At 45.2% G+C, this 13,529-nt stretch overlaps 1 protein-coding gene across 5 annotated transcripts in view; it reads left to right on the plus strand.

The window, feature by feature from the left end:
• The window catches only part of DDAH1 (dimethylarginine dimethylaminohydrolase 1), a 128,564-nt gene that overhangs the window by 56,517 nt on the left and 58,518 nt on the right, over window positions 1-13,529 (plus strand). For 2 of the 5 annotated variants that reach the window (XM_082225368.1, XM_082225367.1), the window contains exon 3: window positions 1,341-1,532. The exons of 1 other annotated variant lie outside the window; for it this stretch is intronic. Coding sequence is in view for 1 of the 4 variants with exons in the window: in XM_082225366.1 (XP_082081492.1) it covers window positions 11,891-12,202 (312 nt within the window). In the remaining 3 variants the exon portion in view is untranslated. Of the gene's footprint in view, window positions 1-1,340; window positions 1,533-11,746; window positions 12,203-13,529 lie in introns of those variants that run through there. 2 more of the 5 variants (XM_082225369.1, XM_082225366.1) reach the window with 2 other exon arrangements.

Below are 13,529 nucleotides of genomic sequence, written 5' to 3' on the forward strand. Positions count from 1 at the left end.
GACTGAGTGGGTTTTTGGGTAATGACATCTACTTCCTTTTCCAGCTGCACTGGCCCCAGATCTCTTGCCCCTTCATGGTACCAGGTTAAAATCACTTTGGAAAATTAGCTGGAATAGCTCTGTTGGTAGAGCATGAGACTCTTAATCTCAGGGTTGTGGGTTTGAGACCCACGTTGGGCAAAAGTTTGGACCAGATGACCCTTAGCTAAAGGTAAAGGGACCCCTGACCATTAGGTCCAGTCGTGGACGACTCTGGGGTTGTGGTGCTCGTATCGCTTTACTGGCCAAGGGAGCCAGCGTACAGCTTCCAGGTCATGTGGCCAGCATGACTAAGCCACTTCTGGCGAACCAGAGCAGCGCACGGAACTCTACACTGTTTACCTTCCTGCCTATTTATCTACTTGCACTTTGACATGCTTTTGAACTGCTAGGTGGGCAGGAGCAGGGACCGAGCAACGGGAGCTCACCCCGTCGTGGGGATTCGAACCGCTGACCTTCTGATAAGCAAGCCCTAGGGTCTGTGGTTTAACCCACAGCACCACCCGTGTTTGGACCAGATGACCCTCATCCCTTACAACTCTACAGTTCTGTAATTCTATGACTGCTGCTTCTACTCATTGCCTGATTCACCTGCATCCGCTGCTTGCTTTCTGCAGTCCTATTCAGCTCTTGCCCGCCATCTTAGTGAGCTCTGCATAGCTCCTGTTTGCACAGCCCCATCCTGATTGCCTTAATCCTGGACTCTATTGCTTAGAATTTCCTGGTGAATGCAGAGGAGGAAGACTGGTGTATCAAATTCTGATGTCCCAAGTATTCATGCATTCAAAGAGAACAGAAGGAGTCAAGGTTCTATTATCTGATTTCAGAGTGGGGAGTGGGTGCAGTTGAGCTAGCCAACGGTCTGCTGGATCCTAAGCCAGTCCAGGTACCTGCAAGCTGTGACAAGGGGCCCAATTCAGGCTTGTTTCCTGTATCAGCCTGGAACTTTCGCAGCAAACTTGCAGACCTCTCACGCCTTCTCACCTTCCATCCTGGACAGTGGAATCAGAGGGGTTGGGGGTGCAAGTGGTGGCTCCACCCCTCTGCAAATGCCCTCTGCTGCTAGCCAGGAGATAGGATTGTGTACTTAGCAACAGCCCATCCTCAGATAAACATTGCTGAGATATTTTAAGCAGCGCAAAATGCCAGTAATAGTACTTACTGTGACTAAAACATTAAATCGGGCAAAAATAAAACAACACATGTAGCTCCTTGCCAAGAGAGCCGAAAAATAACTAATGCCATTGTTTGTTTTAATTGAAATGCCTAAACAATTGAGTTCCCTCCACTTTTCCTTTAAGTTTTAGGTCATGGAACGCCAAATAGGATTTGCATCGCACCCTACCCCGAAGCTTCTATTTGCTTGCAAATGCCAGAATTAACCGCCCGAAACCCGCTCTTGGAAATGACTGTGGAACTTTTATAGAACATCGTACATTGAAATCTGCAGTGCTTCACCAACATAGATGAAGACATACTGCACATTGTGAAAGGTAATCTTCTATACCTATTTTGAGAGGTGTTATTAAGACAGAACATTAAAAAAAATGATGGTGGTGTCGAACAGATGGCGCCGTTCTCTCTGGATGTGAATGCCCACATGTTTCCTTTGAATAACTCTTAGCGTGTGATTCCCCCCTCCCCCGCTTACTTATTTTTGTTGCAATTAGTAACATTTTGTAAGTATACCAGACAGTTTCTCCCTGACGAGCCTTTCTTCTTGTCAGCCGTGAGTCTGGTCTCATTTACATGAAGAGCGATTCAAAGTGTTTGGTATACAAAGATGAAGGGGAAGGATGGGGAATCTGAGGCCCTGCAATTATTGTTGGACTCTTAACTCCCATCAGCCCCAGCCGGCATGGCCAGTAGTCAGGGGTGGTTGATTTCTTTAATTGTGACAATTTATTTAGACCAGGGTTTCCCAAACGTGGGTCTTTAGCTGTTTTTGGACTACAACTCCCATCATCCCTAGTTAACAGGACCAGTGGTCAGGATGATGGGAATTGTAGTCCAAAAGCAGCTGGAGACCCAAGTTTGGGAAACCCTGATCTAGACCATTTCAGTAGCAACTTACCGTATTTTTCCATCTATAAGACGCCCCCCCCAATGTATAAGACGCCCCATATTTTTGGGGACTCCAATTTAAGAAAATGGGGAGAGATGGCCCCCATATTTAAGATGCCCCCAAATTTTGGACATTATTTTTTAGGAAAAAACCAGTCTTATACATGGAAAAATACGGAACATTTCTCTCTCTCTCTCTCTCTCTCTCTCTCTCTCATACACACACACACACACACCTACCTACCTACCTACCTACCTATATCTCCAAGTGGTTTACAACATAAATTTAAACATGAAATGAAACATTAAAATATATCAATGTGAAACATTACAAATGAAGCTAGAGTACAAAATACAGCAAAGACCCACATTTAAAGCAGCATTATTAACAAGAAAACTAACATATTCTGTATATTTTTAAAAAATGTGAATAAGACTCAAACTTAGAAATGCAATAAAAAAACCCACATCGTTAGTGGTTAAACAAAATAATTAAGGTAGAAGGTGCACCCCCCACTAACCCCACCACTCAGTAACACCCCCCCAAACACATCCTTAGCACTCTCCCTCATACAAAATTCACTTTCAACTATTCATATCCATAATTCAGGGGTGGTGTGTCCTGTTTCACTGCTTGAGGTGCAATGGGAAGGGCCACCTTGCCCTGCCTCTGCTACCTACCATACCTCTTGCTGCCGGCACTGCTGCTCTGTGGTGCCTTGTTGCATAGTTCTCCTGTTCGGATTTTAAATATACTTCAGCTGAGAAAATGCATGCTCAGCTGAGCAATTTGTGACCATTAATGTTAAAAATCTGGCAATGGAAAATTTCTGTGGTGTCCCCCTTCCCTTGACACCCTAAGCACATGCTCATTTTGTTTAATGGTTAATCCAGCCCTTCTTACGCCACAATAAATTGGTTAGTCTTTAAGGTGCCACAAGTCTCCCGTTTTGTTGCACCAGACGAACATGGCTCTGGAAAACGTTACTGGTAAAAACATAAGACTGATTCCCTGAAATTTGGATAGGCTTTAAAAAATAAAAAAATGAATGTGCAAATTTACTTTCTCACATTACTTTAATCTCCATGACATTTAAGTAATTCCTCGCTTTTAGTGGCTTTCGTCTCCAGAGAGCTTTAGACAAATTAACTAATTCACAATGGATTCTAGGCTTATTCAGAATGGCGTCACCTTGGCCAAAGTCACTGTGGTAGTGTTACTGGAAGCCATTAACACCAGCTGACAGAGACCATAATTTATTTTTTGCTTCTGCCTCCACAGAGAGTGGTGTTTGCTTCGCAGAAAATAATACAGATAATCTTGCACATTTCTGCCAAACCTATCAGTTTTTGGTGCTGCTGCCAGTTTTGACTTTCAGCTTCTAATCTAGAGGGATCGTTTGAATAATTCAGTCAGGAAATCCAGTGCTCTTGTTGGTCTTCCATCAAGCCATGCTTGATAGAATCTGGTTTGTAGCATAGCATTGGTCAGGGGGTTGGTCAGAACCTTTCTGTCTTCTGCTCTGCACTGTCTGTGGGACACAAGATCTGGCGCCAAGGGTTCCAATAGAGCAAAGGGAGCAAAGCAATGTTTTCTTGCTCAGGTCCTGTGAACCAGGCCTGCCCCCTGCACTGGTATTGTACTACAGACCCTCCAAGTGTCCCTATTTTCCAGGGGAAGTCCAGATTTACAGAAGCCATCCCAGTTTCTGATTCTATCCTGGAATACCCCACTTTCCCTTAGGACGTCCCTGTTTTCATCTGAGAAATGGAGGGTATGGCGTTATCTGACCCCTGAACCATCTGAAGGCAGCCCTGAATAGGCAAGCTTTTTTAATGTTTAATGTTTTGTTATGTTTTTATACATGCTGGAAGCAACCCAGAGCGACCGAGGCAACCCAGTCAGATGGGTGGGGTATAAATGGTAACATTATGATTATTGATGAATAGGACATCCCTATTTGTTCTAGAGAAGTCTCATGCACAAAACAAAGTCCCGTTGACTTTACTGAATCTTACCTTGCTTAATACAGTTGTGATTAGGAATGTTCTTGTTTCTATAACAATCTGAGTGCCCGGAGTGCTGCAGGAATTATAAATAATTACAATCTTACCTGGATTAAAGTCAGATGAAGAGGGGAAACAGAAGTTCTGTAGATCCTTAACATTTAAGCCTGTGGTTAAACAGACTGTACTAGATACAATTTTAAAGGCAACGAAGACACCTAGAGTCCACTGAGTATGGCTGATTGTCTCTCCTGCGTAAAACTGCACATTGTACAAAACTGAAAATGTGTTCACTCGTACAGCTGAATTAATTGTCCTGTCATGCAACAGTAAGCTGGGGCAGATGAGCCTTCTGTTTATTTGCTTGAGTGTTTCGGTTCTTTGTTTTTGCTTTGATGCTGCGCTCCCAGCAGTGGCACAGAGGAAAAAACCTCATCCACATGCTTTAGCGCTGAGAGCTGATCTCTCTCCCCTTGCACCAGGGTAGCAGCAGGAGCCATGGGTAATTATGTACAAGCTCTGGGGGGAAGCCCTTGTGCAGCACATGCATTCCCCAAAGGCTTTTATAGGCCGTGGAAGGAGTGGAGGAGGAGTGTGCATGGTGCCAGCTTAACATCGCAAAAGCAGTACTAGTTTGCCCTGGAGCAGAATGGAATGGAAACCGAGGTATCAGGGCCCCGAGGTATGTGATGTCCTGCTTCAGACTTCAGAAATTGGGTTGTTCTATTTTTGAAATCTCTCCTCAAACGTTAAAACCTGAAAAACAGAAAAGCAGCACAACGAACAGTTGGCTGAGCTGAAAGCTGTGCACCTGGATAGGCTAGGTTTTTGGTTTGTTTGTTGTCGTTTGGCAGGGAACATTCAAAAATGTGTGGTACAGCCCACACAAATCTAACTCCCTTTTTCTGCTGCAAGTGAGATTTCAGGCAGAGATCAGAGGAAAGAAGGATTCCAGTAGAGCTTCTTGCACAGTAAAGTTTCCTGCAGGTCCCCCCCCCCCCCATGCAAATTCTTCCTGCATTGCTATCCACTTGCCTCTTCTCATCTCACCTTTTGGTTTGAAACTGGCTCAAAAACACACAACGCCCTACCTTCATTATTTGATTTGTTTGTGTGAAGAGATCCAGTGTAAGGATTTATCAGGGGCAGGTACTGAAATATAGTACAGGTCTTGAGTAAAGCAGCCTAGTAGGAAAATCTTGTAGGAAGTAACTAACTGGGGTGGGGTGGGGACTTTATCCTGGGAAAATAATTGCATTACTCATAAAAACGTTTAGAATTGACTTTCATTTAACTTAACCAACAGCCACCGTCCAAAACATATTAACAGTGAAATAAGTACTATTAATTTCACTGAAATAGCGATGCAGTCTTTAGCAGCTTAATCAGTCCAATTATTAGAAACTAAGCTTAATTCTAGTTAATCAGGAAAAGAATAATTACCCTTTTGTGCTTTAGAAGGTTGCTGCAAATTGAGCGAAGGAATATGGAGCCAAAACAGAAAATAACCACTGTGTTTCCTAATTATACAGTGATACCTCGGGTTACATACACTTCAGGTTACAGACTCTTCAGGTTACAGACTCCGCTAACCCAGAAATAGTACCTTGGGTTAAGAACTTTGCTTCAGGATAAGAACAGAAATTGTGCTCCGGCGGTGCGTCGGCAGCGGGAGGTCCCATTAGCTAAAGTGGTGCTTTAGGTTAAGAACAGTTTCAAGTTAAGAACAGACCTTCAGAACGAATTAAGTTCTTAACCAAAGGTACCACGGTACTGTAACAGTGATCTGGAAAAAGGTTTCAGCAGCAGCATTAACATATTAATATGTGATATATTTCATATCACAGCTGAAGTGTATAGGGCTTTTGCTGCTTGAGGTGAAAGACAAAATGGTGCTCCCTCCCCATGCTATATACAGAAGCTGACTGGACTGGCAGCTGAATCTTACTGTAATACTTGTGATGGGATATTTATTTTTTATTATTCTTTATTAAAATTGTATACCACCCTATACGCATAGATCTCAAGGGGTTCACAACATAAAATCACAATATGAAAAACACTAAATACATAATAATAAAATTAAAAAGGCAACCCAGTAATCCCCACACCACTGTACCTGAGGAAGAGGGCCAGATTAGGGGGCCCAGGAGAAACCATGTGGCCCAAGGGGAATGGCTGAGAGTTCAAGAGGAAGAGCCACCTGAGGCAGTTATCTCACTCTGCCGAATGGTATTGCCGGCCCTGCTGAAGAACACCAAATATTTGGGAGAATAAAAACCATACTGTTATTCATTCTAGTTATCTGAGAAATCATCAGTTAAACAAACTATTTTCACTCAAAATTCTCTCAAATTGGCCCACTGAAACGAAATGTAATCAAAAAGTTGTGTATTACTGAAGGGAGGTAGTTTGGGTTTTTTATCAGCTTAGTTATGAATTGACTGATTTGTCCAATGATCCTTTCCCTTGCTCACCCACACACTTGCCTGTGAAAACAGCAAGCATAAGTTGAGGATATACTGGGATGGTTTACATTTTTCAAGTAACATTTTATTTATTTCAAATTTGTTTCAAAATGTAATGGCTTCTCAAGAACTCATAACTCTCTCGCAGAAAACACATCTGCTAAGAGCTCAGTCTAGGTTTAGTACAGTCATACCTCTTGTTACGTTTGCTTCATGATACAGTGGTACCTCGGGTTAAGTACTTAATTTGTTCCGGAGGTCCGTTCTTAACCTGAAAATGTTCTTAACCTGAAGCACCACTTTAGCTAATGGGGCCTCCTGCTGCCGCTAGAGCACGATTTCTGTTCTCATCCTGAAGCAAAGCTCTTAACCTGAAGCACTATTTCTGGGTTAGCGGAGTCTGTAACCCAAAGCGTATGTAACCTGAAGCATATGTAACCTGAGGTACCACTGTACGTTTTTTCAGGTTGTGTCCTGCAGCGACCCAAAAATACTGGAAAGGGTTACTTCCAGGTTTCGCCACTCGCACATGCGCAGATGCACAAAATGACGTCACACACATGTGCAGAAGCAGCGAATTGTGACCCGCGTGTGCGCAAACACGAGTTGCGTTCCTTTCAGGTTGCGAAGGGCGCTCTGGAACGGATCCCGTTAGCAACCAGAGGTACTATTGTATTCATTGTCACAGTCCCAATAGTAAGGTCAAGCCCATTTCTCACTCCAGGTCTGGTGTCTGCTTCCAGTGTGGTGTAGTGGTTAAGAGCGGTAGACTCATAATCTGGTGAACCGGGTTCGCGTCTCCGCTCCTCCACATGCAGCTGCTGGGTGACCTTGGGCTAGTCACACTTCTCTGAAGTCTCAGCCCCACTCACTTCACAGAGTGTTTGTTGTGGGGGAGGAAGAGAAAGGAGAATGTTAGCCGCTTTGAGACTCCTTCGGGTAGTAGTGATAAAGCGGGATATCAAATCCAAACTCCTCTTCTTTTTCTTCCACCAAAATCCGGTGGCACAGAAGGTGTTCATTCCTTATCAGTCCCATTTTAAAAGCTTACGAAGGCTGGGGATGAATCAAGGGTAAAGGGTGGTTACAAATTTGGGGGGAAATTATTTACACCCTTGTTTAAGGTAAGCTGACCTTGACAAGGAGCAAGGGTTTTTGGTGATGGCAATGGGGCTATGGAATGACTTCTTGGATGCTTATTAAAGTGCATCCCTGATAAATGAATTTGTGAGCTGAATTTGTCAGCCGTTTGGACTTTTTTCTTGTTTGAAAATTTGTTTTTATTACTGATGGTTGCTATGATTTTAACTGCGGTTGTAAGCCACCTTGTGCTGCTATAGGATATACATATTTTTAAGTAAATAAAGAGTAACTTGGTTCTGACTCCATGTCTTACCTAGTGACCAGAACAGGCTCATACTAACCATTAGAAATCCATATTTGCCATGGCAAGCAAGCACAAACAAAGCAGTGTTTCAGAGTTGGCTGACATCTTGCCGTCCACTAGATTTTTCCTTTCTACTTCGCCTGCAGAAAAGGTTGACTCTTCGCTGTGCAACACGTTTTGCTGGGATTCGCTGTGCAACACGTTTAGTTGGGATTTAGTCATTAGCAATTTTCAGGAAATAAATCAACATTTTCCAAGGTGGACCGTTCAAGAGGAATAAATATTACTTTCCCCTCATGTGTCAGGTGAGGTCTGTTTAAAAAGAGTCAGTCATAGCAGAAAGCTTATTGACAGTGTCAAGTCAGTTTCCTGTTGCGGTAAAAATGTCGAATTCAGCCTTGGGAATATTTAGAAAAGGGACTGAAAACAAAACTTCCAAGAGTTATTGCGCCTTTGAAGAGATTTGTGGAAATACATACAAAGCCCTAGATGACAACACCACGCCAAGCCACATTTGGAATATAAGTATATCTTATCGTGCTAGACTCTGTGCATTCCCAGTGCCTCCTAACATTGCCTGTTCTCTCTAGTTACATAGGATACACAGGATTTGCTGTCAAAACTGGTTTCTAAACAATCACCATTGGCAGCCGATCCCCCCCCCTCCCCTTCTTCTCTGCCTAGCTGTCAGTTTTGCTGACACTGCTATTCATCTGAATGTAGAAAACAGCGGCAGACAAAATGCCAGGTTAATTTAACCGCATTGGGTGACACAGACATATCCCATGCATCTTAGGATCTTTTCATGTGACAACTTTTTATCACCTGAATTGTTAGAACAGGAAGGTGAGCAGGGTGCGCCTCAGAGGAAGGCTGGTGCTAGAGTGGTAGCTTTGATCCTGCAAGTTCATTTGAACTGGAAACAATTGGGATGCACATCCACTACATCATTTGAAGGTGATAGTAAAGCTGATTCTGTAATGTGACACTTGCAAATTATCTCTGCCTGGAAGTGCGCCTAGAAATGGCTGTGGCACAGAATGACAGTTTCTAGTTGCGGTGGATAGTTTCAGTTCTTCCTGAAGGATCTTCCAGCTTCAATCTGTAATATCTGTGAGCTGGTTCAGACAGCAATGTTAACTGTCCACATTTGTTTGTAGATAATGGCCATGCCCATGGTTGTGCTTGTGTTTCTTCCAGCTTCTGTTGTGATTGTCCAGGATTACTTGGTCCTCACATTCTGTCTGCCCTCATGAGCATAAATGTGGGGATATTTAAGACTGCTCACATAGGCAAATATTATTTCATCTATGCTGCCTATCAGCGATTAAATGGTGGTGGGAATATCTTGTACCACTAATTTTGGGAGAAATAAGTGAGTGATTGAGGTTGCACCATAATTCATGCAAAGTTCATGTAGGGCAAACAGCAGGTTACCAGTGCTGTGGGTGTGTGGTTTTCAAGCATGAAAATTATACAGGGGAAAGAGTTAAACTATCCCTCTACCTAGTTCTGATTTTAGTTTGGGGGGGTCTTCTTTCCTGATACCAATGTTTTGAAAGAAACTTGGGAAATCTTCGTCATGGATCTCACATATATTTAAACCATAACTGGGATTCTAAGTAACAAGGCTGCCTTTGCAGCCCAAAGGAAACTCTTCATTATCTTTGGGGTCACTTGGAATGGAAAACTCACCTGCCAAGTTACCCTTTCAAGCAATCCGCCCCCCACTTCCATTTCTGAAAAGCTCAGTTTGGGGAAAATAACTGAATACTGAAAGGGCATTTGAGAGAGTGGGGGAGGGTTGAGCACCTCCTCTCACCTACTGGTTCATCTCTGCAAGTGCCCCCCTCAGTCCCCACAATATGGTTATGAAGGAATCATAGGACTGGAAAATGCATGTTTCCATCATGTCTTGTTTAGCCTTTTGATATAAGAATTGGTGCTCCTCACCTTTGCTTTTAAGTCCGACTGTTCGTCTGCTACACAGATAGCATGGCATGATATCTCCTTAGATATCCAAAGTTAGAAAGTAGCCTGTAAAGTATAACTTGAAATCTCATATCCAAGCTTTAAACTCTTGTACCCAGGCAGCTCTTTGACAAAATTCTAAACATTTGTTTTCAAATTTAAATCTGCAGTGAGGGAGAGATTTCATAGATTGCTTAATGAATGAATGGTTGAATTAATGAATGAAATCTACTTGTTCACAGCCAATGGAAGTCACAATATGCACTTTGTTTTAACTTATTTGCTGTGCAGAGCGCTTGCAGTTCTTACTCTCACTAACTCTCTGAATTAGGTCACTCCTTATTACGGTGTCTAATTAATGCAGGCACTTTGGAACAAAATAATGATTATGTGTTTACACATGGGGACATGAAGTTCAGACTTTGTCAAACCCATCCTCTGAGTCCAGAGTCCATGGCTTTAGGTAATGGTCAATCCACGTCTCTCCAGCCTGTATTTAAGACTATGTGCACATTAGCAGCTTGAAATGAGATGAGCTCATCCCACCCCTTGACCTCCCGCTGTGTTTCAAGTTGCATTCTTACATTGCTGTACTCATGTCCCTTACCTGACTCTCCTGCACATGTGCAACGCCTGACTGAACTGTACACACCTCAGCTTAATTGGGGCTTCCATTTTCTAATTGGATGGAAACTGGTTTCAGGGAAAGTATATCAGACAGCTGCAGGATACATATGGATTGTGGCTAACATAACAAAGCCTAACACTTTATCCAGGAGGCGATACTGCAGATTGTTGAGGTCAATGTGCAAGGAAGTTGTGAGATCCAATTGTCCCCCACAACTGAAATCATTTTCTTCTAGTCACAGTGCAAAAGGTCTCTTCTTCTGCAATATTTTATATATTGAAACACACTTATCAGCTTTCTTCCTCCTCTTTTCTAGCTAGGCAATACCACTACCAACATCCCTTAAAAAAAGCATACACTGAAACACCTTTATGAGCTAGGAGACTCATCAGTCACAAGTCCAGTTATGCATAACTTGTAGCCAACCATACTGTAGGACATATATTTTTCACCATCCCTCAGTTGAAAATAGGTGTATTTTGTTTTGCATTATGTGAAAGAAAAGTTCTCTTACACTGAGGGACTAGAGAGCCAGATGCTAGAATTATGGGGTATCTGTTAGCTGACATCCACTGCCATAGAATTTTATAAAGAGGAAAGATCACCTAGAAAATCTTGAAAGTTACTTCATCCCACTTTGCAGAGAAAATTTATTTTAGCTCAACCTAATCACCAGACTCTCCTTACTAGAGGGAAAGTGAGGCGTGTGCAGGCATCACAAGAAACTGCCTTCTTCTCAACTCACCTGCAGCCCTCCGAGAGAAGAAGCAGAAACGCTACTAAGTCTGGTTCCAGCCTAAGCTGTCTTCTGCTGGAGAACCTATGTGAAAACTTGGTGGGGAAAACATACCTAACATTTTCTGCATTCTGTACCCGGTTATCAGGTAGAAGCTTATTCCGCGCTCACACTCTCTTATTGCTGCTGGTGGTGTTAAGAACCGATCCCTTGGACAGAGGCGGTTGGCGGGCATGTCCAACGCCAAGGTTTCCCCAAGGTTGTAAATCAGCGCACAGGTAATTTCTGCCGCCTCGAGCCAATCGGATGCCCCGACCAAAGCGCCCAGCCAATGGACGGTGCCCGGGATGCAGGACTGCGATGAGGCGAGCGCGGCCAATCCGAAGCGGGTTCGGCTCCTCGCGCTAGCCCACCTCCTCCTGTTCTGAGGCGGTGGGGAGGGCGCTTCAGCTGGTGGTGGGAGGGAAAGCGGAGGAGAGGTGGGGGAAGCTTGGCAGCGCCGGAGCCAGACGAGAAGGTGGGCTGTGGTGGTGCCTCCTGCTCTTGCCGCGGCTGCCCTCTTCTTCTTCCTCTCTCTCGCTCTCCCCAACATGGCAGGGCTGGGCAGCGGCGCCGGCGCCTCCGCCTTCGGGCGCTGCACGCACGCCTTGGTGCGGGCTCTGCCCGAGTCCCTGTGCCAGCAGGCGCTGAGGCGCGAGAAGGGCAAGGAGGTGGACTTGGCGCGCGCCGAGCGCGAGCACCAGCTCTACGTCGGGGTGCTGAAGAGCAAGCTGGGGCTGCAGGTGCTCGAGCTGCCCGCCGACGAGAGCCTGCCCGACTGCGTCTTCGTCGAGGACGTGGCCGTCGTGTGCGAGGAGACGGCTCTCCTCACGCGCCCGGGCGCGCCCAGCAGGAGGAAAGAGGTACCGGGGCGGGGCGGGGCGCGCTGTGAGGGGGCGACCGAGGAGGGAGGGGGCGCGCCTCTCTCTCTCTCTCTCTCTCTCTCTCTCTCTCTCTCCGTGTCTGTGTGAGGGTGACTCCCCCCCCCCCAACCAACACCTCCAGGGCGGGGGCCGCTGCAACTTCCCACCGTGGCCAAAGGAGCGGGAAAGCGGGTTGGGTGGGAGAAGAAGCGCCTTGGTGGGGGCGGCAGCATCTTGGGATGGGCCGGCAGAGCTGCGCTTTCCTCTCAGCCGGAGCTGAACGGGGTGGGAAGCGCGCCCTGCGAGGAGCGAGGGGCTCCCGGGCGCAGCAGGCTGCTGCCGCCGCCGCCCCCTCCGCGCGCGCTGGGTGTGGGGAGTGCGGTACTGTAAGGCGTGGCCGGCTGTGCTGGGAGGAGGGAGAGATGCTGGAGGAAGAAGATGCTCAGCACCAAGGCAGCCTCCTCTCTCGTTCCTCGTGAACTCTGAAGCCTTCCCATCCTCGCCCGTCTTTCCCCAAGCCAGCGCAATATTGCAGATTGGGAGAAAAAGTAGATCTGAATGAGCTTTGGGGGAATGAGCTTTGGGGAACATGATTCAGTTTTCAATTGTGGATGCCTTCTGGCAGGGTGCTTGCTTTAGAAATAATTGGCTGGACTGAAAAGATAATCTGGTTCCTTTCTTTGCATCTTCTACCCTGCCCGCAATTTTAGAAGGGACGGCTTTTTATTTATTATAAACGGGCAGGTTCTTTTCGGAAGTAGTAATGGCTCCAAATGAAACCACAGCAGGTTTCTTTTTAATGAAGCCAGATCAAGAGTGATGCTCATCACGTTTGCCAGGAATGATTAGAAACAACAACCACAGGAAACTTCACAGGTGCAAGGAATAAAAGGTACACTTCCATGCACTGGGGAAAAGTTGGCCATGAATATTGCTTGGAAGAGATATCTTTGTATTCCGAGTAGGTTATTTAAAGCACAGGTGCATGTGCCTTTGGAAGAACAGCAGAACGTAGACGACATCTTTCACATTGATGTATAGGTATCTTTGTGGGGAGGGAAGTATCCCCATTCACTTTACTAGGTGAACAGTTACCGTACTTAGCCTTCCACACCAGTATATATTTCCTTTTGGTGTTTCTTCCTAAAAATCTGTAGCTTGGTGCTGTTTCCCCAACAGGTTTCACGCCACTGGTAATTTAAATGGCATCTTACACCACAAGTCAGGGCATGATTACTTTGGAGAGAGTCCCATTGTGTTCAGTGGGTCTTGCTCTCAGGTGAGTGCAGGGCTGTCATGCTCTGTTCTCTTTCAGGTGAGAGACCAC

Source organism: Podarcis vaucheri (assembly GCF_965113315.1).
Source record: "Podarcis vaucheri genome assembly, chromosome: 6".
NCBI lineage: Eukaryota > Metazoa > Chordata > Lepidosauria > Squamata > Lacertidae > Podarcis > Podarcis vaucheri.